General features: G+C 38.8%; 2 protein-coding genes across 6 annotated transcripts in view; one reads left to right on the top strand and one right to left on the bottom strand.

Moving 5' to 3' along the window:
- Positions 1-1,720, bottom strand: part of ANLN (anillin, actin binding protein) — a 46,809-nt gene extending 45,089 nt beyond the window's left edge. For all 4 annotated transcript variants that reach the window (XR_007460053.1, XM_049641696.1, XM_049641697.1 and 1 more), the window contains exon 1: positions 1,638-1,720. Coding sequence is in view for 3 of the 4 variants with exons in the window: in XM_049641696.1 (XP_049497653.1) it covers positions 1,638-1,655 (18 nt within the window). In the remaining variant the exon portion in view is untranslated. The remainder of the gene's footprint in view (positions 1-1,637) is intronic.
- MATCAP2 (microtubule associated tyrosine carboxypeptidase 2) overlaps positions 656-26,953 on the top strand; it is a 74,848-nt gene continuing 48,550 nt past the window's right edge. Inside the window, exons 1-2 of one of the 2 annotated variants that reach the window (XM_049641700.1) lie at positions 656-1,721; positions 8,528-8,597. In XM_049641700.1, coding sequence (XP_049497657.1) covers positions 1,608-1,721; positions 8,528-8,597 — 184 coding nt within the window. In that variant the 5' untranslated portion in view covers positions 656-1,607. Of the gene's footprint in view, positions 1,722-8,527; positions 8,598-17,412; positions 17,765-26,953 lie in introns of those variants that run through there. The other variant, XM_049641701.1, reaches the window with a different exon arrangement.

Below are 26,953 nucleotides of genomic sequence, written 5' to 3'. Positions count from 1 at the left end.
AGTTCCCTCATTACCAATTAAGGAAAACAGTCAAAGCTGTTTATTCCAACTGCAACTGATCTGACTTTTCATAATATAAACCATACACGTTTCTGAGCACACTCTAAAACAAAAGGTTTGTTTCAAATAAAAGTTTCTTTCAACTGAAATTTGCACTAGCTTAAGAGAGGCATTGTTAAGTAAAATGAAGTACAATTTTCAGCCAACTTTCAAAATGCTTTGTTCCTGTCAGTTACTTAGGAGACTAACAGGAATATTCAAGACACATAGGGCTAATTTTTTAAGGAAGACTATTCTAGATTACTAACATAAAATAATCTATCCTTTTTAACTTCAAAGTACGAGAAAAATACATGCTGCATGATCAGCCTTATTTTTTAAGGCTAATACAAAAATGTGTTCTGGGTTTTCTGCAGATCTTTAAGTAAGTTTAACAAATTAATGTGTTTTCCCTAGATGATTGAGAATTTGAAACAAAAATAAATACTGTTATGTTTGAATACAAGTAAACTGTAATTGTTGAAACTATCTGAAGATTTATGGAATTGTAAATATAGGTTCCCCCCAAAAAAGTATTTCTACTCTCCATAGCATTTAAGTTTTGAATCTAGTGTAGAGACATCTTTAGGCCCACTCTGCAGCAACTCAAAAAAAAAATAGCAGTTTGAAACTTGCACAACCTAAAGGAACAGGAACTGTCCTGTAAGAAAAGGGAGTGGACAAGTGGTCTACACTAAACTGCTGAGTGTGTCCATGTACATTCTTAACAAGATTGACCAAAGCTAGAGAAATAATTGACACATGATGTAATTAATCCATATTCAATTTCCAAAGGACAAAAGAGAAGTTAAAAACTATCACTGTAATGTTAGGCTCCATAAACACACACAAAGAGGTTTATTTCTTTACTCTGGTTTTTTTTACATTGTCGGCTATTAATTTTGTTTGTATATATTCGGCCAGTACTTTTTCCTTTCCATTCAAGTGTCAATCTCGGGGATTAAATTTCTTCCCTATTTAGCTGAGCAATCAAATCTGAAGAATGTATTCACTTTATAGGAACGGATGCAATGGTTTCAGTATTGGCTTATTTAACATTTTGCCGTCATTTCATTAACAGGATCTTTTACATGCATAACACCTCTGCGGGCGACCTGAACCCCGCAAATCACATTCCATTTGCAGGCGGCGACTGCACACAGCACCGAGTCATTCAGGCACCCGACTCCACCCTACACCTTATCCTCGCTTTCCCTTCCAGCAGGACCAGTTCCGCCCAGGCCCCAACCTCACTCTCGGAAGGGACTGGGCTCCACTTCACAGGGCGTTACAACAATCGGGGCTGGCAGAGGGCTTTTCGGTAACGCCTAAAAGGACAGACTCAAAACGTCCCTCCCTGAGCTTCACTGCCGGACAGCAATAAGTAAAACTCGGACGAACAGCAGCCGCAGAGTAGGCGACGTGCGCCCTCCAGCCGCTTCTCTCCCACGGTTCTCCCAGCCGCGCCCCGCACACACACGCTGCGCAAGCGCGCGCACGCGCCCTCGGCCCGGTGGGCCCAGAGGTCGGCAGAAGGTGGGAAGGGTGGGTAGGGGCCGAGAGCCGGGATGGCAGGCTGCGCCCGCAAATTTTCTCACCTCGGTAAACGGGTCCATCGCCCCGGAGTTCGCGTGTTGATTGCGAGACGACGGAAACGGTGGCTCAAATTCAGAAAAAGAAAAGTGAGTCCCGATTCAGTGTGTCACTTGAAGAGAACCAGAAGGCCGTGGCGGGGAGAACTCTCCCAAACTACTCTCCTCTATCCCTCAGCCTCCAGTGTCAGATTCGGCCTCCTGCGGCCGTTCAAATTTGAATTTCAGCGCCCGTACAGCGCGCCTGCGCGCGGGGCGGAGAGGACACGCCTCGGCCCGCCCCGGCTCTCCGTCACGTGGCTTTGACGGGCGCGGAGGTTCCCATGGGTGGCTGGCTTTTTCTCAGTCACACCCCAGCCCTGGAGGCCGGGATGCGGCAGGAGGTGCGGCTCCGCTCTGGCCGTCCTCCAGCCGCCTCGGGACCGAAGCCCCACCCCCAACGCTCGCACAAGCCACCCTGTTTAAGCTGATCTCTTGGAACCCGTGGTACTTGGACTTTCTTGCCTTCCTTCCTTCTTTAATATAGGATTAAGAGCCCTTGTGTTTGAAATCCCACTGCCCTTTTGGCCTTCTGTAGCTTTCTTTCCGCTCGCCTTCACGTCACCCTGATGGAGACTGCAAGCTTGCCCTCATGAGGGCCCTCCCTAGTGGGTCCTCGAACACTTGGGGCTAATGATCAGTGACCCACCCACCTGGGGCCCTGAAGACCTTTCTTATTGGGAAAATAACATTAACAGACTGTGTGTGAGAAGTTCATACACAGAACTCCTGTCTGCCTTCCTATTTGTTTCTTTAGAGCAGGCATGATCTCGAAGAGGGGCAGAGGGAGACAGAAATCTTGAGGCTCCATACTCAATGGAGAGCCAGACATAGGCGCTGGACCTTAAGACCCTGGGATCTGACCTGAGCAGAAATCAAGACCCAGATGCTCAATCTCAATCGTCTGAGCCACCCAGTAGCTTCCTATTTTAAATTCCATCTAAATTTATACAGTGTTAGAGCTGGAAGGATTGAGAAGGCATCCACCTTAATCCTTTTACAGCCAAGAGCAAGGAAACCCTGAGACAAGTAACTCTTGTCCAGGAGAAATGAAAATCCCATTCTCAGCCCCTGGTACCCTTTCCACCAGGAGATCAAACTGTGTCTCAACAATTAATCTTTACAGATTACTCAGAATTGTAAAATACGTTATATAATTACTGTATCAGATTCCTTTCTTATTTAGCAAGTCTGCTCAAGGGCTTGTGAAGACAACAGTTCTCGACTTGTTCAGCTGAAAAGCAACACCATGTAGATTACGGAGTCATTTACAGAGTGACTGCCTAAAGGCTGACCAAACCAAAACTATTCCTTCCAAGTTAGATGTTTTGGTATATTTAATAACACTTCCATCTTAGCATTCAGTAGACATTACAAACAGTATTTCACTAATAATCTCTCTGATTTGAATTTTGATGCTATAGGTTGCAGTAAAAAGAATTCTGAGTGTAGAGTAGGAAGAAATTGCTTGGGGTCTTGGCTCCTATAGGACCATGTGATCTTAGGCAAATCATTTAACCCAGTATTTTTTTAAACCTTTTTGGGAAGTAATGGGCCTTTTAAAAATACAAGTAAAGCTGACCCTCTACCTAGAAAAATGACCATTTAATCATAAAGTATTTGACATAGAATTTCGTGAACCTCATGGTCACCAAGTTAGCAACTCTTTTTAAATTATTTTAAATGTTTATTTATTTTTGAGAGAGAACCTGCATGCACACGTGTGAGTGGGGGAGGGGCAGAGAGAAAGGGAGACACAGAGTCCGTTGCAGGGTCCAAACTCTGAGCTGTCATCACAAAGTCCAACCAGGGGCTCCAACCCATGAACCATGAGATCATGACCTGAGCTAAAATCCTGCACTTAATCGACTTAGCCACCCAGGCGCCCTTCCAAGTTAGTAACTTCTGCTTTAGTCTCTCTGGATTTTGATTTACTCATCTGTAAAACAGGAATAATCAACTGTGCTGCCTTCCTCAGAGTTGTCAGGAAGATCAGATGAAAATTAAATTGAGAGTTCCAAAAGTATTCTGTAATAATACTGTAATAAACACCACCCAAGTGTTTAGTGTATCAAATTATTAATATTTAACTCCAAATATGCTACTTATGCTCCAAAGTAAAAATGTTTGAATTTTTCTCACTGCTCGACAGGAAAGGGGTGTGTGTGTGTGTGTGTGTGTGTGTGTGTGTGTGTGTGTGTGTGTGTTGGAGAGGAGGGAGAAGAGTGTGTGGTTTAAACAACATTGGAAAAGAAGTCATTAGAAATTTACGTAGTCTTTGTGCCTTCCAGCCTTGGCTTCTGTGAGGCTTAGATTCTTTATAACCAGATTCTAGTCAAGACTAAAAAAGATGCATAAAGCACATAGTGCAATATAACTACTCCAAATATTAGTTTATCTTTCTTCATGTCTTTTAATCTTTACACTGATGACGATTGATGATGACAGCAACCACCACAATAGTTACAGCTTGTTAAACACCTACCAGCTACCGGAAGTTGTGCTAGATACTCAAGTCTACTCTTCCTAGAGTACAGCGACTGTTACCTGACATGTCACCTTTTTTCCATTCTTACCCCCTGGTAGTTCATTCTTCAGTTTATAAGCTAGAATTACTTTTCTTCTTTTAAAACTTGTGTTATAAAATATTTCCAGTTTACAAAAAAGTAATGAATAAAACAGATGACTATGTACCCACCACCTAGCTTAAAGAAATAAATAATCCTATACTTGAAGTCTCCTGTGTGTCCCTTCTTAATTCCATTCACGTTCCGCTCCCCAGGGACAAAACTATCCTGATTTTAATGTTTTTCATTCCCATGAAATGTATGTACTTTTATTATATCTACGTATATATCCATAACAATATATTGTTTTACATAAATTTTTTAACTATATCTTTCTGCAATTGTTTTTTTTCTGCTCAGTATCCTTTTTATGAAATTCATGTCAGTAATAGCTGCACTTCATTGATTTTCACTGCTGTATTATATTGTATGAATATACTTGCAATTTGTGTATCCATTATCCTGTTAATGGGTGTTTAGCTCATTTCAAATATTTCATCCCAAAGATTCTATGATGCCATAAATATTTTTTAATGTTGTATTTTTATTTATTTTTGAGAGAGAGAGAGCTGGGGAAGGTCAGAGAGAGAGGGAGACAGAGAATCTCAGCGCAGAGCCCAATGCAGGGCTTGATCTCATGAACCATGAGATCATGACCTGAGCTGAAATCAAGAGTCAGACACTTAACTGACTGAACCACCCATGCACCACAATGCCATAAATTTTTTATGTCTCCTTATATACACATGCAAAATTTTATCTAGAGTAATATACCTAGGAATTAGAGGATCATTTCGATAAATGTTTCAATATTATTGCCAGATATTAAAAATAAATTACTGTTCAAAATTATTGTCACAATTTTTAACTTCAGTCAGCATTGCATGAGCATGCCTACTACTGCAGGGCCTCCCTAACTGTCAGATACTTTTTAGATTTTGCCATTCTAGTCTGTATTCACTTTTCCTATCACTCCTGATCTTGACCGTTATTTCATGTGTTTCTTGGCTTTTCAGTTTTCCTTTTCTGTGAATTTCAACTCTATGTCCTTTGCCATGCAGCTATTTGATTTTTTCTTGTTGATTCATAGGTCCCCCACCTTGGGTAAAGAGATTATTTTTTTAATCTAATAATTTATTTATTTTTTATAATTTACATCCAAGTTAGTTAGCATATGGTACAACAATGATTTCAGGAGTAGATTCCTTGATGCCCCTTACCCATTTAGCCCATCACCCCTCCCACAACCCCTCCAGCAACCCTGTGTTTGTTCTCTATATTTAAGAGTCTCTTATGTTTTGTCTCCCTCCTTGTTTTTATATTATTTTTGCTTCCCTTCCCTTGTGCTCATCTGTTTTGTATCTTAAAGTCCTCATATGAGTGAAGTCATATGATATTTGTCTTTCTCTAATTTCGCTTAGAATAATACCCTCTGGTTCCATCCACGTAGTTGCAAATGGAAAGATTTCATTCTTTTTGACTGCTGAGTAATACTCCATGTATATATATATATATATATATATATATATATATATATATATACCACATCTTCTTTTTCCATTCATCCATCAGTGGACATTTGGGCTCTTTCCATACTTTGGCTATTGTTGATAGTGCTGCTATAAACATTGGGGTGCATGTGCGCCTTCAAAACAGCACACCTATATCCCTTGGATAAAAACGTAGTAGTGCAATTCCTGGTTCATAGGGTAGTTCTATTTTTAATCTTTTGAGGAACCTCCATACTGTTTTCCAGAGTGGCTGCACCGGTTTGCATTCCCACCAGCAGTGCAAAAGAGATCCTCTTTCTCCACATCCTCGCGAACATCTGTTGTTGCCTTGATTCATAGGTTTTTTGTTGTTTGTTTAGTATTTTCTGGAAAAATAACTCTTTTTGGCTTGTTAATATCTTTTCCTCACTTACGGCTCATCTTTTCACTTTAGGATATCTTGGATGTACATAAATGTTTAATATTAATGTAATTAGATATATATTTTCATTTGGGCTTGTGCTTTTTGGTCTCAAGAAATCCTTCCCTACTCTGTGGTTATAAAGATGTTCTCCCATCTTTTCTTCTAAAAAGTATTGTTTTCATCATTTTGCCTTTAAATTATCTAGATTGATTTTTTTTTAATGTGGATAACCAAAAGTCTTAGCCCATTCTTAATTATTTGCCCGTTCTTTCCCCACTGACCTATAATGCCACTCTTGTAATATATCAGCTTTTTATGGAGATGTAGGTCTATTTTGGAGCACTTTATTCTCTTCTACTAGTTTGGCTATTTCTCTCCCAATATCAAACTGTCTTAATTGTAAGTGTTGATATCTGGTAGATAAGTTAAAAATTAACTTGGCTTGGCTAATTGATTTGGCTAATTTGGCCCCTTGTTTTTACATATACATTTTATGATCAGATTGTCAAGCTCCACAAAGAGAAAAAAAAAGTCCTCTTGAGGGGCACCTGGGTGGCTTAGTCGGTTAAGCATCCGACTTCGGCTCAGGTCATGATCTCTCAGTTTGTAAGTTCGAGCCTCACATCAGGTTCTATGCTGACAACTTGGAGCCTGGAGCCTGCTTCAGATTCTGTGCCTCCCTCTCTCTCTCTGTACCACACCCTGCCTCTCAAAAATACATTAAAGAAAAACAATAAAAAAAAAATCCTCTTGAGATTTTTATTGGAATTGTACTGAATTTATCACATATTTTGGAGAGAATTGACATCTTTGTGTTATTGAGCCTTTCTATTTGTGAACATGGTAGATCTTCATTAATTTAGGCCTACTTTAATATTCTCCACAAATGTTTATAATGTGCTTCCATACAAAAATTTAAACTGATTGATTTATTCCTTTGTATTGTTGTCGTTGCTACTTTTACATATAATATCTTTTTAACTATTTTTAAACTACTACTGGTATGTAGGAACATAAAAGATTATTGCAAATTTACTCAACTATCTTATTAGTTTTAGTAATTTATTTATAAAGAGGGATTTTTTAATGTAAATTATGCATTGTTAATTCCTTATGCAGAGCTAGTTTGTATCTTCCATTGCAATAATAGAATAATATCCAAATTATTTATCATATCTACTAGGCCCTAAATAATCTGGACTCTGCTTGCCCTTCCTACTATCCACAAATATCACAATACTCTCCCTTTTTTTCACTAGGCTCTAACCTCATAGTTCTTTTCTGTTGGGAAAAAAAAAAAGACCAAATTCCTTTCTTTTTCAAGAACTTTCTACGTCCTAGAAACTCCTCTAGATCTACCCATATCTGTCTCATTAATTAAATGAGTGTGAGCTGGAATGTACTACCTCCTCAAAGACTTCCCTGATTGGGTGGCCACACCCTTCCTCTCTGCCTCACCGCCCCCCCCCCGCCCCCCAATTTCCATCCTATTACTCTATTTTCTCCATTGCATTTACCACTTTTGTGGAATTATTTTTGTTATGTATTTATGTTTATTTTCTGCCTCTCCTACTAGAGGGTAAGCTATGGAGTGTCAGGGACATGTCTTGTTTATACCACCTTCTGGGAATATGAGTTCAGTAGATATTAAATGATTGAGTATAAAATAACTATTATTCCTATTTTAGATATAGGGAAACTGAGATACAAAGTGATCAGACCATCACCTAATAATTTGAACTAGATCTGCCTGACTTCAAATGCTAGTTGTTTATACTTTTGACATTTCAGTTTATGTATTTATTTTGGTCACTAAAGACACAATAATGATTTAAATGTGCCCTTGAGCTATGTCTAAAGTCCTGAAAAATAGTAACCATGGTTTTCTCTTGGAATTTCTTTCTTTAAATAAAAAAATTCATTTTAACTATTAAGTTAAAGAAGTAAAGAAAAGAAATGCATGCTGTAATCACATGATTATTAGTAGTTAGACTATACAGTTTGGCCTAAATTATGTAAATATTTTAAAAATCATCAGAAGTGTCTTCCCTGTGAAAACTGCAACCTCTCAAGTTAGTTAGGTAAAGATCACGGCTTATTACATTTATGTAAGAATAGAATCAAGGGATTGTAGATTGAAGGTGATACAAGTAAATGAGTATTTGCTCCTTCTAAGATCCTTTTCAACAAAAGAAATATTATGTGTGTCACAGATAAAATTGATAGAGGGCTAAAAACACAAAAATTTGAAAGCATTTACTCAATAAAGACACTCTAAATATTGTATATTTACAGTTACTATTTCAAAACACATTCACACACATTCTCATTTCATTCACAAATGATACAATGATGTAAATATTCTTATTTTTACAGGGAGAGAAAAGGCCAAGGTCTAACCACAAGGCAGTGGCAAGAAGGATTAAAGTCAAGTTCTCTACTTCAGGTTATCTGGCTGAAGGGCCACTTCTTTTACACATTTATTATAATGAAGAAATAAGAACAATCAAAGGATGTTATACATGTTACTGGAAAGGGCTGTTTTAGTTGTTACAAACCCTGCTATTAATGGCCCCTAGCATCACATTTTAATGGTTCTTAGTATCAGGTTTTTTTTCTTTTCTAATTTAATTAATGAAAATGTTTCATATTCCAAAGTGAGGGAAAACAAATTGTGCTTTCTGAACATATTGTATTGTTTTTAAAACCCAGTGTAACTACAGACATATTTTCTTCACTCAATAGACTATTCTCAAAATTTACACAGCTTTAATCTCCTTTTTTACTTTTCCAAGTGGTGAATAAGGATATGAAGAGAATTAATATTTAAAGGACTATAGCAAATCTTTCATAAAGAGGAAGAACTCTTTTATGTACTTATCACATTATAATTTATATATTGATAATTTTACATTTCCATACCTAGACTTTTTAAGTTATATTCAGAGAACCAATATTTAAATTTTTAAATGGTGCATATTAAAGAAAAGCAGTTATTAAATATTACAAAGTAGAAGCCAATGCTTCTTAAATATCAAAATCTCTCTATTGAACATCAAAAATTAAATTTGATACGAGGAGATTCATTGTACTCCATTGATGTCTGTCCTGAACTTCTTTACCTCCCAAACACTTCAAAATTTCTCTTCACATACTACTTTTAGACTATGATTCTTCTACTCTTTCATTAATTCACAAATTGACACATTTGGGCATTTGTGACATCCACCTTCACTTCCCACTTCCCCGCTTCTTGCAGTTGGACATCATCCTGGTCTTCCTTGGCACCATTCATGCCTGACATGTAATAGGCCCTCAAGAAATGTTTGCTGATAAACCTTCAGTGATTACAGTCTCCTACACCCTGACCTCACCGTTCCTCAGACCTTCCAACTATACTGATGTCCTCTTCTTCTCTGCTCATCTGTCACATGTATGGCCACACATGGATGTTAATCAACACTTGGAAGTGCTCCATCTCTAAGATTTCAAACCCCAAAGCTGGCCTCCTGATTGTAATCTTGAATCTTTACCTCTTCTCTACTGCTGCTCACTCTTGCTAACCCTGCAAGCCCTCCTAACCCTAACCTTCAGTCCATTCTCCTTTCCCAACTTTTGGTCACATTTAAAATGTTACAGCTCATGCTTTGTATTAGCCCTGACCTTCCACCTTGCCCTTTTCTATGAGGCCCCCTGCTCAGTAGTTTTGCCTAATCTATTCTTAAAAGGAGGCTTAGTGAAAAGGGAGTTTTAAAAAAAGATAAGAGCTGGCAGGGATCACCTAATTCAGCCCCTTAAAATAGTACATGAGGAAACAAGAAGATTGTGACTAGTCTAAGATTTCTAGAACCTATTATTGGCCCTTTCCAGGTCTCTCCCCCAAACATCGCCTAGCCCCCTTTGTGTTTTATCTGTTCCCTACCCAGCCAGTCCCCAAGGGGAACCATTTCAATACCATTTTCCTTGGGCCCTTGTCCTTCTTGCTGCATCTAATTTGCCAATTTCTAACCTTCTATTTTTTTCTATTATTCTTGGCTTGCTGAGCATTGAGTCAGTTCCATTTCAAATCTATCCCAAGTAACTGGATGTTTCATGTTCTCACAATTCTTTCATTCTTATCCACTTGAATACCTATCAAATTTTCTATCGGTTTCCCACGCCACTCTTTTAACTCTGCAAACGAGTTTACTACTCACTTCGCTTAATGTTTAGAGCCAAGGAAAGTGCTCAAAAAATAGAAAACTCTCACTCACTTGCTGTTTCCTGAACATAACCCTACTCTGCTACATCCCTTGTTTCTCACCTTGATCCTGCTACTGAAATGCTCCCACAATACCTTTGGATATCTATATGAGGCCAGCTGAATATCATGTCTTAAAAGACCCCACCCAGCCTACAGTGAGGTCATTTTCTACAGTGATACTCAATTTGCACCACTTTATTTTGATACAATTTCAGACTTAAAGTTTCAAAAGTTTTATACATATACACATAGAAAAAAGTAGAATTATTCCAGGATGCCTTTCAACTAGATTCTTAATATATTAAAATTTTACTACATTTGCTTTATTCTCATTCCCTCTCTTTCTCTCTCTCCCTCTCTCTGTACATGCACACATACACATACACCCACACACATATTTACATATATACATACATAATCTGAAGTATTTAAGGGTAAAAGGGCATCATGTCCGCCAGCTAATCTTAAACAGGTCAGAAAAAACACTTGTATACACACATATATACAGATATTGTTGTATAGTTATGTATATATTACTCCGTGTATATATGTGTATATACGTATATTTGGAAAAAAGAAACAAAAACAGAAAACCTTTGTTGGATCCTCTTCCTCTGCTCCACAACTAGATGACTAAGAACTCTAAATTCTAGCTTGAGCTCTCCTATCTGCCTACACACACTCCTTCGGTAATTTCATCAGTCCCATTGATTTAAAATGCTGCCCCTATACTGATCGCTCCCAGATTTATTTCTTTAGCATAAGCTCTTCCCTGAGCTCTGAACTCTAATATCCAACCACCTATTTGCAATCTTGACTTGGACTTCTAACTGGCATATTAAATTTAACCAAAATAGAATTCCCCACTAAACCTGTTTTTTCCCTAATTTTCTTCATTTCCATACATGATACTACTATCCACTCAGTTGCTCAAGCCAAAAACCTAGGAGTCACATTCAATTCCTCCTTCCTCTCCTCCCCACAAAGTCAGCCTGCGGATCAACTCCTCTATGTGCTGGGTCTCCTACTTCTTTCCCTTTGTACTGCTTTCATTTCCACTCTAAGTCACCAGCACCCTCATTTGGCCCACTATAAGTCTCCTATCTTGTTTTCTCACTTCCATTCTCAACCTCTTATCCATTGTCCTCAGAACAATCAGTGCAATCTTTAAAAACAAATAAGCCATATTATGTCACTGCCCTGTTTAAAATGAACCAGTGGCTTCTGATTGCACTGAGAATAAAGTCCAAATTCCTTATGCTGGCCCCTGCCTACTTCTGAGATCTTTTCTTCTAACACTTTCCCCCAGCTCGCTGGACTCCAGTCATGCTGACCTTCATGTAGTTCCAGGATCATGGCAAGATCATTGCCATCTCAGGGCTTTTGCATTTACAAGTCCCTCCATTTAGAATGCTTGTCTCTCCCACCCACCTCACCCCAGCCCTGCCAAATTTACTATGGCTGACTCTTCTCCTTCAGATCTCCGCTCAAAAGTCTTTTCCTCAAGAGGTTTTTCCTGACACCCCCCTTACAAGTCACCATCTAGCATACTTTCCTGATTTACTGTACTTCATAGCACCTATCTATATCTGTAGTCACACATTTGTTAATTTGATTCTTGTTTGTTTCTCCCACTATAACATATGTTCTGAGAGAACCGAGACTCTTACCACAGCACCCTTGATGTATGTGCTCAAAGACTGGCTGATGTATGTACATCATGTTCACATATGTATGTATGCACTATGAGTAAGTTCTCTCAGGGTAGGTACTGTGTTCTTTTCATCATCTTTTTGCCTTGTATATAGGAGACACTTAAATATCTGTGAAAGGATTAAACTAATGCACATCTTGTTTTTTTCAAAATATAATTAAGATAGGCAATTTTTTTTGTCTGTTTAAAAAATATCCCTCCTCCCCCAATCACTAACAACAAAACATCCTATCAAAATAATCAGTGTTTCTCAGGATTTTTGTGCTCTTCTATTTTCATTGAGGTGAAAAGGAAGAGGAGGTTTCACAGAGCATTCTTTGATTTGTCTCCCACTTAAGGCTTTTCATTCTCTTGAAAAAGACATACTGAAAACATTCCATTCTCTCAAAACAGACATCCTGAAAACAATCAAGTGCCACTCAAAAAAATGTTGTTTGTTTGTTTTATTTGTTTTTGAGAGAGAGAGAGAGAGAGAGAGTGTGTGTGCAAGCAAGGGAGGGACAGAGAGAGAGGGAGACACAGAATCAGAAGCAGGCTCCAGGCTCTGAGCTGTCAGCACACAGCCCAATGCAGGGCTCGAACCCACCAACCATGAGATTATGACCTGAGCCGAAGTTGACTGCTTAACCGACTGAGCCACCCAGGCACCCCCCCAAATTTTTTTTAGAGTCACAGAAACTATTTTTTGGATTTTTTTTCCTTTTATGAGTCAAGGAACATTATTTACAGCTTGCCCTGAGGCTTCTGTTAATGTTTGTTAAGGATGGGGTGTTGCAATTAGAGTCGCTCTGTTCTCCTATAAAAGCAGACTGCTGCAGAATAACTTTCCTCAACTGCTATATTTTCAGTGACACAGAATGTTATAAATTGTTTCCAATAAACAGGAAGGAAAGGGGCACCTGGGTGGCTTAGTCGGTTAAGTGTCAGACTTGGGCTCAGGTCATGATCTCAAGCCCAGCATCAGGGTTTGTGCTGACAGCTCAGAGCCTGGAGCCTGCTTCAGATTCTGTGTCTCCCTCTCTTTGCCCCTCCCCAGCTCATGCTCTATCTTTATCTCTGGCTCTCTCTCTCTCAAAAATAAATAAACATAAAGAAAAATTTTTTTAAACAGGAATAAAAGTCAAAAGTATTTTCTAGAAGCTTCTCTTCCCCCCTTTTTGAAGTCTCCTCTATAATTTAAGTGAGGGGCACCTGGGTGACTCAATCAGTGAAATGTCCAACTTTGGCTCAGGTCATGATCTCACAGTTCCTGAGTTCAAGCCTTGCATTGGGCTCTGCCCTGACAGTGCAAAGCCTGCTTCAAACCTTCTATCCTCTCTTCTTTCCTCCCTCTCCCTTTGCCCCTCCCCCGCTTGTGCTCACTCACTCTCGCTCTCTTTTTAAAAAATTAAAAATAAAATTTAAGTGAATACATGTGATTTGAATGTTCTAATTTATTTTAGCTACTGAGATAACTTTTTAAGAAATTAAACCTTTTCTCAGTTTCAAGCATAATATATATTTGATCAGCTCTCACCAAAACGAACCTTTTCTATAGAAGATGAAATAGAGTTATTTGTCTTTCCACTAGCATTTGCAATACTTATTAATTAGCAGCTTTCTCCAGTTGTCCCCATCTCTCTTTTCCTTTTTCTCGGTCTTTACTACACAGCTCCACCATTCAAGGTAAATGATCAAATGTATTCTAAGTATCTAAAAAGGAAGGTATTGATCTTTTTTCTAAAACCAAAACAAAAATGATCCTCTCTTATTACAGAGATATTTTGGCTGACTTTTTTTATTCAGTAACTCCATCGATTATGAATAGTTTACTCTGTAGCATGTACATGGATATACAGATTAACATTTGAGTTAAATAAAAGTTACTATTAAATAAGAAAAATATAAGCTTTTTCCATAACAAAAATCTTAGCACACACAAAAGAATAATATTTCTATCAAAATTGCTATTTTTCCATCATTTTCATATCTAAGACCTGAATGGAAGTCATCATTAAAGATAGTGATCAAAATGATCCACAATATAATATTGGTAGTGTATGTAAAAATGACTATAAACGTAAAATGAAGAATAATGTTATGGTAGGATAACTACAATGACATCCTTGGCTAACATTGGAAAACCTTAGTTTAGTCAAACTTTATAAAGAGGGGAAGTGTATCCTTAAATATAAGTTATTAAAGGCAGTTTTAATAAATTATTAACTTTATTTTGCGGTCAGTGCTTTGAAAATGGAGTAGTAACTGATAATCACATCAATCCTTTTGTCTCAATATTAACGGTTTATATAGAAACGGATATAAAGAAAGTTTCTCAGAAAGATGGAATTGTTCATTGTTCTGTCGGATATGTAAAAACAATGCTGACTCAAAAGCAGCCAAGTGGACAGCTGCAGATGCTGTACCCAATGGAAATACTAAGCAGGCATAGCACAAATCAATAATTAACAAAGCAGATGCACAAAGCTTGATGAGGATGAATAATTGCATAGGCAGGAATGGTAAAAGGAGCTGATAACAGTACTAGTTTTGTAAGAAATTAGATAAACTCTTTGTATTCACAAATTTGTTAGCAAGAGGACTTCAATGCCTAATGGTACACAAAGAATATCTTTTCAGAATGGTTTGATTAAATTGATATGCACCTTTAATAACAGTTATCACTAAAAGCATTTAGAAATCAAAATTATCCACAAGAAAATATTGGTAGGGTGAACATAAAAATAATTTTAAAAGTAAAGAATGAAATAATGTTCTAGGTGTGCGAACTACAGGAGCATCATCAAATTGTTTATTTGGGGAATGCTTAAGTTCAATGGAATGTTGAAGAGGGAGGTATACATTTAGTGCACATCCTTTTCTAACTTTAGTTTGTGTGTGTGTGTGTGTGTGTGTGTGTGTGTGTGTGTAAACCCTTTCCTAACTAGTCAGTAAGTTTCTTGAGGATAAGTATCATGTTTTATAATGTAGTCTAAAAGCACTAAGCTCAATGCTTCATGTATAAATAAATACCTGTAGAATGAATAAAATAACATATCTTGATTTCTTCAAAATATAATGGATATGGACAATATGATTAAGCATGCTTTAGTAAAAGCATTCAGAGTAAATTCTTTACGTAGATGCTGAATATGTGACTTGGAAACATCTTTTAGGAGTCTTTATGTTTCTGAGAAATTAGTTCTTAAATTGCAGTGACTTTAATAGATACATTTTATAGCAAACTTGGAAAGCATGTGTCAGAGTTTTAGGTACATAAGGAATTCAGGTTTTTAAGGTTCATTTATAGGCTTTTTCCTTGGGACATATGTTGAAAGAATAACTGCCCTTGTGAATGCAAGGAGTCATTGCTCAAAACTGTTTCAAGTGCTTTAAACTGAAGATTCATTCTTTTTTTTTTTTTAATGTTTAGTTATTTTGGGGGGCGAGGGGTGGGGGGTAGAGGCACAGAGAGAGGGAGAGAAAAATCCCAAATAGGCTCTGCACTGTCAGCATAGAACCCAATGTGGGGCTTGGTCTAACAACCTGTGAAATCTTGACCTGAACCAAAATCAAGAGTCAGTCACTTAACCAACTGACCCACCCAGGCACCCCTGAAAATGTATTCTTTATCCAGATGCCTGTTTTATATCATTCTATTTTCTTTGAGTTATCATTGAAAATACATACTTTCTATTATCTACTTATTCATTGATTCACAGATATTTATTGAGTATCTATTGTGTACCAGGTACTATTCTAGATGCCAGGAATATAGCAGTGAGGTAGCAAAAATCACTGTATTTATGGAAATTTTATTCTAGGGGTGGAGACAGACAATGGAGATAAATCAGTAAACTATGCAATAAGTTAGTGTTTGGTACTAAAGGGAAAAAAATATAGCAGAGAAGTACGGTAGAAAATCTGAGAAGGAAGTGGGATTTTAAATTGAGTGGCCAGGAAAGGCCTCACCGAGAAGTGACATTTGGATTAAGTCCTGAAGGAGGTGAAGGAGCTAGTCCTTTGGCTGTTTGGGGAAAGAGCATTCCAGGCAGGGGAAATCCCAAGTTACATAAGTCTTGAGGTGAAAGAGTGTTTGGCATAGTTGAGAAATATCAAGGAGGTCAGCATGTCTGGACAGGACCAAGACGGAGTGTGGTGGGACATGAGATCAAAGAGATGACGGAAGGCTAGGTCATAAAGGACCTCATAGGAAAGAAAGGAAGCCATTGAAGTGTTTTGCACAGAGTAGTGACATCTGACTTTTTATCGGGACCACACTGGCCACTGAAGAGGGCAAGGGTGGAAATAACTGAGATCATTTATAGTTATGGCTATAATCCAACAAGAGATGGTGGTGGCTTGAACCAGAATGGTGGCAGGGGTTATAATGAGAAATGACTGGATTCCAGATATATTTTGAAGATAGTATTCACAGGATTTTCAGACAATATAATGTGAGGTTATCTACTACTTGTGATAGTTCAAATGTCCACTGTTCACTCCTAATTGCTAAAAAAGATACAAATTCTCACACGTTCTCTGTTATTTCTAGATTATGATGTTAACATAACTTTTCTTTTGTTCCTGGGTTTGAAAACACATGTCAGCTACTTGTGTCCTGTCTCAACCTTGAGAAAGGGTGAAGAGAAAATGTGGCTCAGAAATTTGAAAGTGCCAACACTATCCTATGAGCTCCTCCTAGACTGTAAGCTCTGTGAGACCTATGTCATTTACCTTATGTCCTCCAGGCCTGCGTCAGAACCTTGCACACATCAGGCTCTCAAAAAATGTTCAATGGTGTACTCTCTACATTTCCCAAGGAATAACAAAGCGAAGGACAACATCCAGCCGTATCAATTGCACAATCATAAATTAAAATTTGTATTTTTAGTATTAAGGACATTATTCTTGGATATTCAACTTGGAAATGTATTTGAGCTTCCGCAAATACTGAACACCGTTCAATCTAAAGTTGTTTTAGCTTTTCCGAACCTTTTAACTAAAGGGCGGAGAAGACTGGCTTTGCAATACACAGCTGGGCTGTCATATTACACCGCCTCTCAGTTGTGAAGCTACCGCAGCATTAAGCCCTCTTGAACAGGGCACAAACGTCTTCTCTACAAGAATAATCAGACAAAATGCACGTACACCAGCAGCCGAAGAACCAAGTCTGTCCTGGGGCTTAGCCCACAAATCTCCGGGGCCACGGGCCTGCGCAGTGCTCGCCGGGGGTTGTAGTTTCCTTCCCTCCTCTTTCTTCTTGCGAACTCGGCCGCCGTTGCGCCAGCGCCCCAAGTGGCGGGCAAGCTCTGTGAAGCGCAGCGTACGCCGCGGCGCGGAGCGTTTCCTAGCAACGGGGGAGCGGCAACGTCACGGCGGTGGGTTCTTAGCGCAGCTGCCCCTTGTAGAGCCGCTGTGTGTACCTTCCAGCACCTGCGGTCTGCAGGGAGCGCTTCTCACAGCCTGGTGCGCACGTCTTCGTCCGTCCTTGTCCGCTTTATCCTGCCCCAGGACGCGGAGAGCAGCCTGCCGCCGCGACCCCTCCTCTGAGGTCCCGGCCGGAGGCTAGAGGCAGTCCGGCCGGTTCTCGCCGGCCCTCGCCCCCCGCGCCCCTGGAGCCAGCCAGCCGCCCGCGGCCTCGGCGGGACGATGCTGGAGTCCATTCGCGTGACGGGTGAGTGCCCGGAAGGGCTGGCCCCTGTGCTGGCGGGGGCGGACAGTGTCCTCCCGGCTCCTGGCGACGGGTGTGAGGCGACTCGGGGCCCCATTCGCCCCGGAGGCCGAGGAAACGGCTTGAGTGGGCTCCGCGCGCGGCCGGGGCGCTCAACCCGGCGCCCGGAACAAGTGCGTGGCGCGCCGGAGGTGCTCAGGAAAATTCGCGGAGGGAAGACAGAAAAACGGTCCCTTTTCCTTTTGTCGCTTATTATCAGTAAGCACGTGCCATGGAATCTAGGGAAGTGAATCATAATCTACAGATTACTCATCCTACAAATGTGCGCTGTAAATAAGCCATTTCAAAGCATATTAGCTATGTAGTTAGGCATTATACTGTACTGGCGTCTAATTTTCTAGAATGTTCAGAAAAATCAGAGCTAAGCAAAACAACACATTCCAGTATATGAGTATTTATACAGTGTTTATTTCTCTCTGTTTTTTTTTTTTTTTTCCTGTGCTTTTATTTTTAAGTCAGAACGTTTTGGGTTAATACTATTAATAGGTCACTTTATGGTATGTATGATTCTAAGCAGAAGAAATGGGTGTTCAGACCCCAGGTCAGAAAATTTACTTGCCTTTTATATTATTTAAAAAATAGGTATTGATGTTAATCATTTAAATATTAGCTTACGTATTAGAAGAGTTCTCTAGGACATTATTCTGCCTTTAATTCTCTGTAACATTTCTGCCAGACAGGGTTTTTGGTAGTCCAGTATCATGACGAACAACAGTAAAGGGAAATGCTTAATCTGCAAACTAGTGTCAAGGCCAGAATTTTTTAGTTTCAGGCACTGCAGTACCAAACAGACTATTTTTAAATTCTAAAGTTTTAGAGTTAGACTAGTTTTTAAATTCTAAAACTGAATTCTTTTCCAGTGAAAATACTTGTGGTCTTAATTTTATGCTGTTTTATTTCATGATTCATGTTATAAAATATGGAGCTGATTTTGTACTTTATCTCATTGTTATTTGTGTTGACAGGAAGCGTAAGAGTTACAGGAAGCAACTTAAATTGGCATTAGTTTTTTAAATGTAATTTGATGCAGATACTATTTTTTCACCTTAAAATACGGTGAAAAATTTGAAAGTTACTTAAAAATACCATACCTTCTTTTTGGGAGCAGGTACTAGATACCCTCCCTCGCCCACACACCCAGTTGTGACAACCAAAAATGCCACCAGACATTGTCAAGTGTTCCCCGGAGGGCAAAATTACCCCCCCTTTCTCATTGAAAATCACTGCCTTGCAGAAAAATACAGTTTGATTTTGTCAAAGTGTGGGTTATTAGATACTGATTGAGAAATAATATCAATTATGATAATTTCCCCAAAGCAAAACAATCATTGTAGAGAGAGAATACCATTATGATATTAGTATTAGAAAGTGGGTATTCAGTCAGAATACCACTTAGATCCAACTAAGTGGATCTCCTGCTTTTCACTGTGCAGAGTTGGAAGTTTGAGGAGAGATACTTTAAGAAATAGTAGACTGATTCCTCTTGCCTCAACTCCCTTTCTGTGATTTAGTGGCAGAAATCAATCCAACTGTACATGTTGCATACCCTGAGATACATTATTCTGCAGTGAATTTCTATAGTTCAGTAAGAATTAAAACAGCCATTTGAGAAGTAGAGCATCAAATTTACAGCCCCTTTAGAAATAATTGATCGGGTTATTTTTCAAAATAGTTTTTTTTTTTTAAATTTGTTTAAAGCTTATTTATTTTGAGAGAGAGAGAGAGCACAAGTGGGGAAGGGGCAGAGAGAGAGAGAGAGAGGGAGAGAGAGAATCCCAAGCAGGCTGCACGCCACCAGTGCAGAGCTCAACGCAGGGCTCGAACTCACAAATTGCAAGATCATGACCTGAGCCAAAATCTGACGCTTAACTGAGTTACTCAGGTGCCTCTCAAAATAGTTTTTATATGGTACTTGACTAGTTAAAACAACAGTTCCAGAACCCTAATGCAAACGTTTTCACTAACATACCAGAAAGCCCAACTGGGACAACTAGAAACTTTATGAAGAGAATGTAGCTGAAAACATGACCCCCTTTTCCCTTGCTGTCCTCTCAGTACTTGTTGATACCTAAGAAGCCATCTTCTTCTGGTGGTTTTTAATCTCAGGATGGAAGCAATTACTAGAATATTTCTGAAATTGCTTCCTATATGATATCTCACTTTTGACTTATTAGTCATGACTTAATATAATTAAATATAACATTCTGATAGAGCTGCCGACTGGAGGAACAAAATAAGAAAGCTGTGTATGCTGTTTGAAATGGAATCAAATCAGAAAAGGGTTTTTTTTGCCTACTTACAGCTTTTTAAAGATAGTTTATTGTACTAAAGCCACTAAAATGTCGATTCTAGAATATAGAAGTAATTACTGTTAAATTTACCTTGGAAATCCAAATTTAATGATTCTAAATATTTTCCCATTTACATTATTCCATGGAGTATTTCTGTAGGAGCTGACTATAATATTGAATTTAATAATACCGATAGTTAACACAGGCTGCTTACTACAGGTTGGCACTGTTCTTAGTACTTCATAGATATTACCATTTTCAATCTTCACACGAATACTGTGAAATATGTATTATTATCCCATTTACAGAAATGGAAACTGCAGCACAAAGAAGTTCACTTGGTCAAGGCCACAACTAATAAGCAGCCAAGATTCAAACTGGAGAAGCTTCATTCCAAAGCCCATGTTTTCAACCACTAGGAAAGGCAGAACACTATTACAGTGACTATATGTTGATTTAAGCCACAGAGTTCGACATGAAGATCTCATTTAACATCAGTGGTGCATTATCTGATAGTTGAGTCAAGATATTTTTTAAGCTATTATCACAGGCAAATCTGTAAATAATTTTTGCCTGGAAAGATTGTATTTCACTTGACTATAAAATTGTTTTCAAAGTAGAAGACATCTAGCCCATTCAGTGAGTGACAGGAAACTGTAAGAAGCCTTATAAGAGTATGTTAATATATGATTTCCTACTGCCCATATTTTGTATGGTATAAAAGAAGTGATTGAGTCATCTGGAAATGAAGCTCCTTTCTAACAAAAGTGAGTGTTTAAAAATACTGGAGACAAAAGTTTTCTTAAGGCCAGTGTTTGGCCATCTGATATGGATACACTTAGGTGCGTAGCTCCTGTTTGTCCTATAGCATTAGGCATCTGCCATTAAAACTTGTCTTCCACAGGGGTGCCTGGGTGGCTCAGTCGGTTAAGCGTCCCAACTTCGGCTCAGGTCATGATCTCGCGGTCCGTGGGTTTGAGCCCCGTGTCAGGCTCTGTGCTGACAGCTCAGAGCCTGGAGCCTGTTTCAGATTCTGTGTCTCCCTCTTTCTCTGACCCTCCCCTGTTCGTGCTCTCTCTCTGTGTCTCAAAAATAAATAAACGTTAAAAAAAAATTTTTTTTTTTAAAAACTTGTCTTCCACATCACTGGTTGTTTCATTTTTTTCATGTGATCCTGGTATGATTTTTTTCCCCTCAACCTTCAGGCATTCAAATCCGGTATCCTTTCCTTTCCTCTCAAATACTGGTTACCTCTCAGGCCATCCTTTCATGAGCAAGTCAGTGAATGAGCAAAACAAACACAGATGTTTGCCATAATGGGACTTACAATTTCAGTATTGGAGGAGTCCTTCATACAAACAAATGTAAAACTACAACTGTGACAGGTGCTTCAAAGAACCTTCCAGGGGAGGTTTCCGGAACAAGTGGTATTTGAACTAAAGGATGAGTGGGAATTAGTCTGATGGGAAGAAGCACTCTCCAAACATGGGGGACAGTGTATGAAGAGGTGTTGTGTCTGAAGAGAGGCTGGTGAGTGTGAGGGATTGACAGAATGAAAGGAAGCTAGAGTGGACTGAGTAAGGGCGACATTGTGCAAGGAGGCAAGAGAGGCAGGGTGACCTGACGGTAAGTGACATCATATGCCACGGTCAGGAGTTTTGTCTTCATCCTAAGGGGAAAACCATGGGGAACTTTGTTTTCTAGCACATTCACTGTTATTTCAGATGGTTTTTAAAACGGTTTCTTTTACCACAACCACCATTTTCTGGCATTATAGAATACCCTGCATATTTCTAACTAAAATAATAACACACAATTCCTGACCAAAGAACAACAGCATCACATTATAAAGAATCATTGTTACTAGTTGAGTAACACTGAAGTACTCCTTACTGGGATTGTGACATTTTTGGGAATCCTGAAGTAAAGTCAATTTTCTCAGTTCCTGAATGACATGAGCAGTGCCTTTTCATCTCCTTTTTTAACTTACAGTTGAGAAACTATATGGGGTTCTGTTGAATTCAGAGATGTTAAAAATAGATTATCTGTTATAAGGCAAATTGGGCAATAAGTATGTCTTCAAAGATACTGATGTTTTCACATATCTTAAAAGATTAAGGTGTGGGGCTCCTGGGTGGCTCAGTTGGTTGAGCGTCCAACTCTTGATCTCTGCTCAGGTCATGACCTCACAGTTCGTGAGTTTGAGCTCTGCGTCGGGCTCTGCGCTGGCAGCAGAGAGCCTGCTTGGCATTCTGTCTCTCCCTGTATCTCTTTCCCCCTCCCCGCAAAAAGATTAAGGTGTAACTTACATTCAGTAAAGTGCACAAGTCTTAAGTGTGTAACCCAATAAATTTGTGTATATGTAACCACTGCCCAGAAGAAGATAGCCTCTTCCTAGGTTATAACCCATCCCTCAGTGGTAACCACTATTCTGACTTCTAACACCATAAATTAGATTTGCCTGTTTCTGAACTATGTAAAAATGGAATTATACTGTATGTACTCTTTTGATCTGGCTTCATTTGCACAGTATTGCCTGTGAGATGCACTGTATTGTTACTTGCACCCTTAGCTGCTTTTTCATTGCAATGTAGTGTTCTGTTATACAGGTTACCATAATTTATTCATTTTTTCCTATTCTTGATATTATATCATTTAAGTGATGAACAACTACTTGATAAAGTGTTTATCTTGTTTGGGGACTATATTGTTTTGTTTTGCCTTTTCTTCTGTTTGTAATCAATCTATTGTCTTATTATGTAAGATTATCCCATATTCTTAGGTTTCATAAATTCTAGTGAACTGTATGAAATTGCCATTTTCTGAGTCAAAATTCGTTGAATGGTATTTTCCACCAGCCATTGTTTCTGGTGATCTAATCTTCCTTTCAGCTGGGGAATCTCATAATTACTGTGAAACCTCACCTCTTCACAGTCATGAAAAACAAAGTTTAGTGAGTCCCTCTCTCTTTCCTTTAGATGAGGAACATGAGGCACTGATGGGCTTAATGATTAGGCTAATATTACAGAGAGGTGATTGAAAGAGCTGAGGATGGAAGCCAGGAATCCTGGTATCCTTTTCACCTGTTCTAGAAACAAATTAAGCTTTCATTGTGTTGGTAATTTCAGTATATTCACAAGTAGGTGAATATACTGAGTATCAATTTTAATGTATTATTATTTCCTTTTTTCCCCCCTCAATATGGGTAATCAGGTTGGTATGAATGATTTCTTTGAGCAACAAATTATTTTTGTTTACTCTAAAGTTCTAGTGAAGAAGATTGCTGATGGCTAAAATGTCACATTACATAGTGACTTTTAATATGAGAAAGTAGGACTGATTGCCTCATTTTCTGAGGGAAAATGAGTACACTTCCCCCAAAGAAGCCTGTGTATGCTTTTTAAAAGTTTGATTTTTCAGGGGTGCCTGGGTGGCTCAGTGGGTTAGGTGGCTGACTTTGGCTCAGGTCATGATCTCAACGGTCTGTGAGTTCAAGCCCTGCCTCGGACCCTGTGCTGACAGCTTAGAGCCTGGAGCCTGCTTCAGATTCTCTGTCTCCCTCTCTCTCGGCCCCTCCCCTGCTCACACACTGTCTGTCTGTCTCTCTCTCTCTCTCTCTCTGTCTCTCAAAAATAAGTAAACATTAAAAACTATTTTTAAAGTTTAATTTTTCATTAAAAATAGACCTACCCTATCACCCAGCAATAGCACTGCTAGGAATTTACCCAAGAGATACAGGAGTACTGATGCATAGGGGCACTTGTACCCCAATGTTTATAGCAGCGCTTTCAACAAAGCCAAATTATGGAAAGAGCCTAAATGTCCATCAACTGATGAGTGAATAAAGAAATTGTGGTTTATATACACAACGGAGTACTACATGGCAATGAGAAAGAATGAAATAATGGCCCTTTGTAGCAACATGGATGGAACTGGAGAGTGTTATGCTAAGTGAAATAAGCCATACAGAGAAAGACAGATACCATATGGTTTCACTCTTATGTGGATCCTGAGAAACTTAACAGAAACCCATGGGGGAGGGGAAGAAAAAAAAGAAAAAAAGAGGTTAGATTGGGAGAGAGCCAAAGCATAAGAGACTCTTAAAAACTGAGAACAAACTGAGGGTTGATGGGGGGTGGGAGGGAGGGGAGGGTGGGTGATGGGTATTGAGGAGGGCACCTTTTGGGATGAGCACTGGGTGTTGCATGGAAACCAATTTGACAATAAACTTCATATATTGAAAAAAAAAAGTTTAATTTTTCAGGGAAAAGAAGGAGAAGATGAAATCTTACTGGCCTTTTATGATGTTTTTATGCATGTGTAAAAGTAATTTTTTAAGTAAGCAATAATATTTAAAATTAAAAAAACAGTACTTTAGGGTCTCTCATAGTAGTACACTTTAATACAACTCAAATAAGATCAGTGTGATTCTGAGGACTTAATTTATATTCATCATGAGTTATTTGATCACCCCCACTTTTATGAACTTCATGGGATATCAGCATTTGGCATGATTGGCGTTTTATTAAATAAATACACTATTGGCACTCCCAAACCCTACTCATCAGCAGATGCAGCTTAAAAAGTACTGGGGCTAATCCTCTCAGGTAGATAATTAGCAAGTGAGCTGAAATGCTACAACTCCTGGTGGAAAGGGTTCTGTCCTACACACTCTGTCACCTCCCATTGAGTGTTTTTGGCAGATGGTTTAGGACTTTCGTTAAGAATCCTGAAGTGATAGATTGTTTGAGGTGGAACAAAATTCTGAATTTATTAAAAAAAATTTTTTTTAATGTTTATTCATTGTTCTCTGTTGAAAAACAGCACAAGCAGGGGTGGGGGGGGGGGGGGGGACACAGAATCCAAAGCAGGCTCCAGGCTCCAGGCTCCGAGCTGTCAGCACAGAGCCCGATGCAGGGCTTGAACCTTGAGATCATGACCTGAGCTGAAGTTGGATGCTCAACCGACTGAGCCACCCAGGCGCCCCCACAAAATTCTGTATTTAGTGATCACTGATGCCTTATGACAAAACAAAAGAACTCTGAGTTCAGCTCTGTAGTCGTATAGCTATTATGTTTTAGGAACCAAAGAAAGCATTTTTAAACTGAATTCATTTTTAAACAAATATATTCAACACAACACACCTGTAATAAACCATCAAAATTGGGAATTATTTAGAATAGTTTTATTCACTGATTTTAATTTGATGTTACTTTCTCCCCTTTTATTATGAAGACCAAAAGAAAAAAACCTGATTACCTCCCTTTACCTTCCTGGCTGTGCCTACTTCTCACCTGACTTTTCTGTTTGTGATACCCTTATTCTTATTGCAGGTTTTTTTCTCTTTTTTTCTTTTCTTTTAGTGTCCATTTCATTCTTCCTTTCCTAATCACCTCTTGTCTCATAAACTTGTGATGTCTTTTTAGGGAAACTGACATTGTTCATGGGCATTTGGGCTACAGCCTGTGCTCTGGTGTTCCTTAGCCTATGTTTGCCAAGCCTGCCCAGTTTGGACTATCGGTTGGCAACATTTAAGTCTGAAACCCCTGAGGGACTGAGACCTACCTGCCTGTAATGAAAGTTGTGTTTGTTCTGTTTATTTTTGGCTGTTTTTTTCCATTTATTGAATGGCTTCTTTGTGTAATCAACCTTCAACATGACCCTGTATCTAGCTCCTACTTCTCATCTTGTGCATAGAATAGACATTTAGCCTCTGCATATTTTTGCTTTTGTCTTTAAGACACCAGAATTCAAATTTCACATATTGGCCTAGAAAATGTTAACTAGAGGGACTATTACCTTACGTATTTGGATTATTACCTGTTTTTGACCTGGTATTTTACCAAATCTTTACCCTAAACTCTATGACTTCTAAGCTTTAAAAACTTACATTTAGGGCAGGGTTTCTCTATCACAGCACTATTTTAGAATGGATATTTTTGTTGTAGGAGGCTGTGCGATGCATTGAAGGATATTTAGCATCATTCTTGGCCTCTACCCAGAAGATGCCAGTAGCACCACTCCCTTGTTGTGACAACCAAAATGTCTCCAGACACTGCCATATGCCCCCTGGGGAGCAAAATTGCCTCTGGTTGAGAACCACTGGTTTCCCTGTTATATTTCCACTTCTGCAGTGACTTCATAGAACTGTAGAATGGTCCCAGAACTACAAATATCTGTTTATCTAGAATGGTTGGAGATGACCTGTTTAGGGTCGTGCCATTCATTCATTCATTCATTTATACAGCGTGCACTAACAATGTCTACCAGATCCATGCCAGATGTTGGAAAGGAAGAGATGAATAAAACACGGTTCTGGTACCTATCTTAGTACATCAGTGATTCAGACTGCCATGTCTCTGTACATGTTCTGTACAGAGAAAGAAAAGGCACAGTGCTGTGCTTATAGCTGACAATATTGAATAGCTGTTGATAATTGAATGAATGTTATATGTTATATACATAATAACAAGCCTGAACTCTAATTACCTACACCCACTCTCAAATCATTTTGCTGTTTATTACTTTATTGTAATATAACATTGAACAAATGATTTAACATTTCTGAGGATTAAGTGATACAACATGTATAGTTTTCTGTGAAATCCCAAACTCACATAAATGTGTCAACAAATGGTATCTGCCATTATTGTTATTATTATGTATTACTACTCATTGTAGAAAGGATCCCTGAATGTCAAACCTTGAATGAGTGAATGACAGATGTACGTGGATAAAGTTTTTAAAAAATTGAAATAAATTGTTTCTTAGCAAGGCAGGCAGCTGTTCAAGTTGGCTAGCATTGAAGTTGCTTCCGTAGTAGGAGCCAAAGGTTAGGGCT

This window comes from Panthera uncia, chromosome A2 (assembly GCF_023721935.1).
Source record: "Panthera uncia isolate 11264 chromosome A2, Puncia_PCG_1.0, whole genome shotgun sequence".
Taxonomy (NCBI): domain Eukaryota; kingdom Metazoa; phylum Chordata; class Mammalia; order Carnivora; family Felidae; genus Panthera; species Panthera uncia.
Note: the sequence above shows the minus strand (reverse complement) of the source record. Positions and strands in the feature narration are given on the sequence as shown.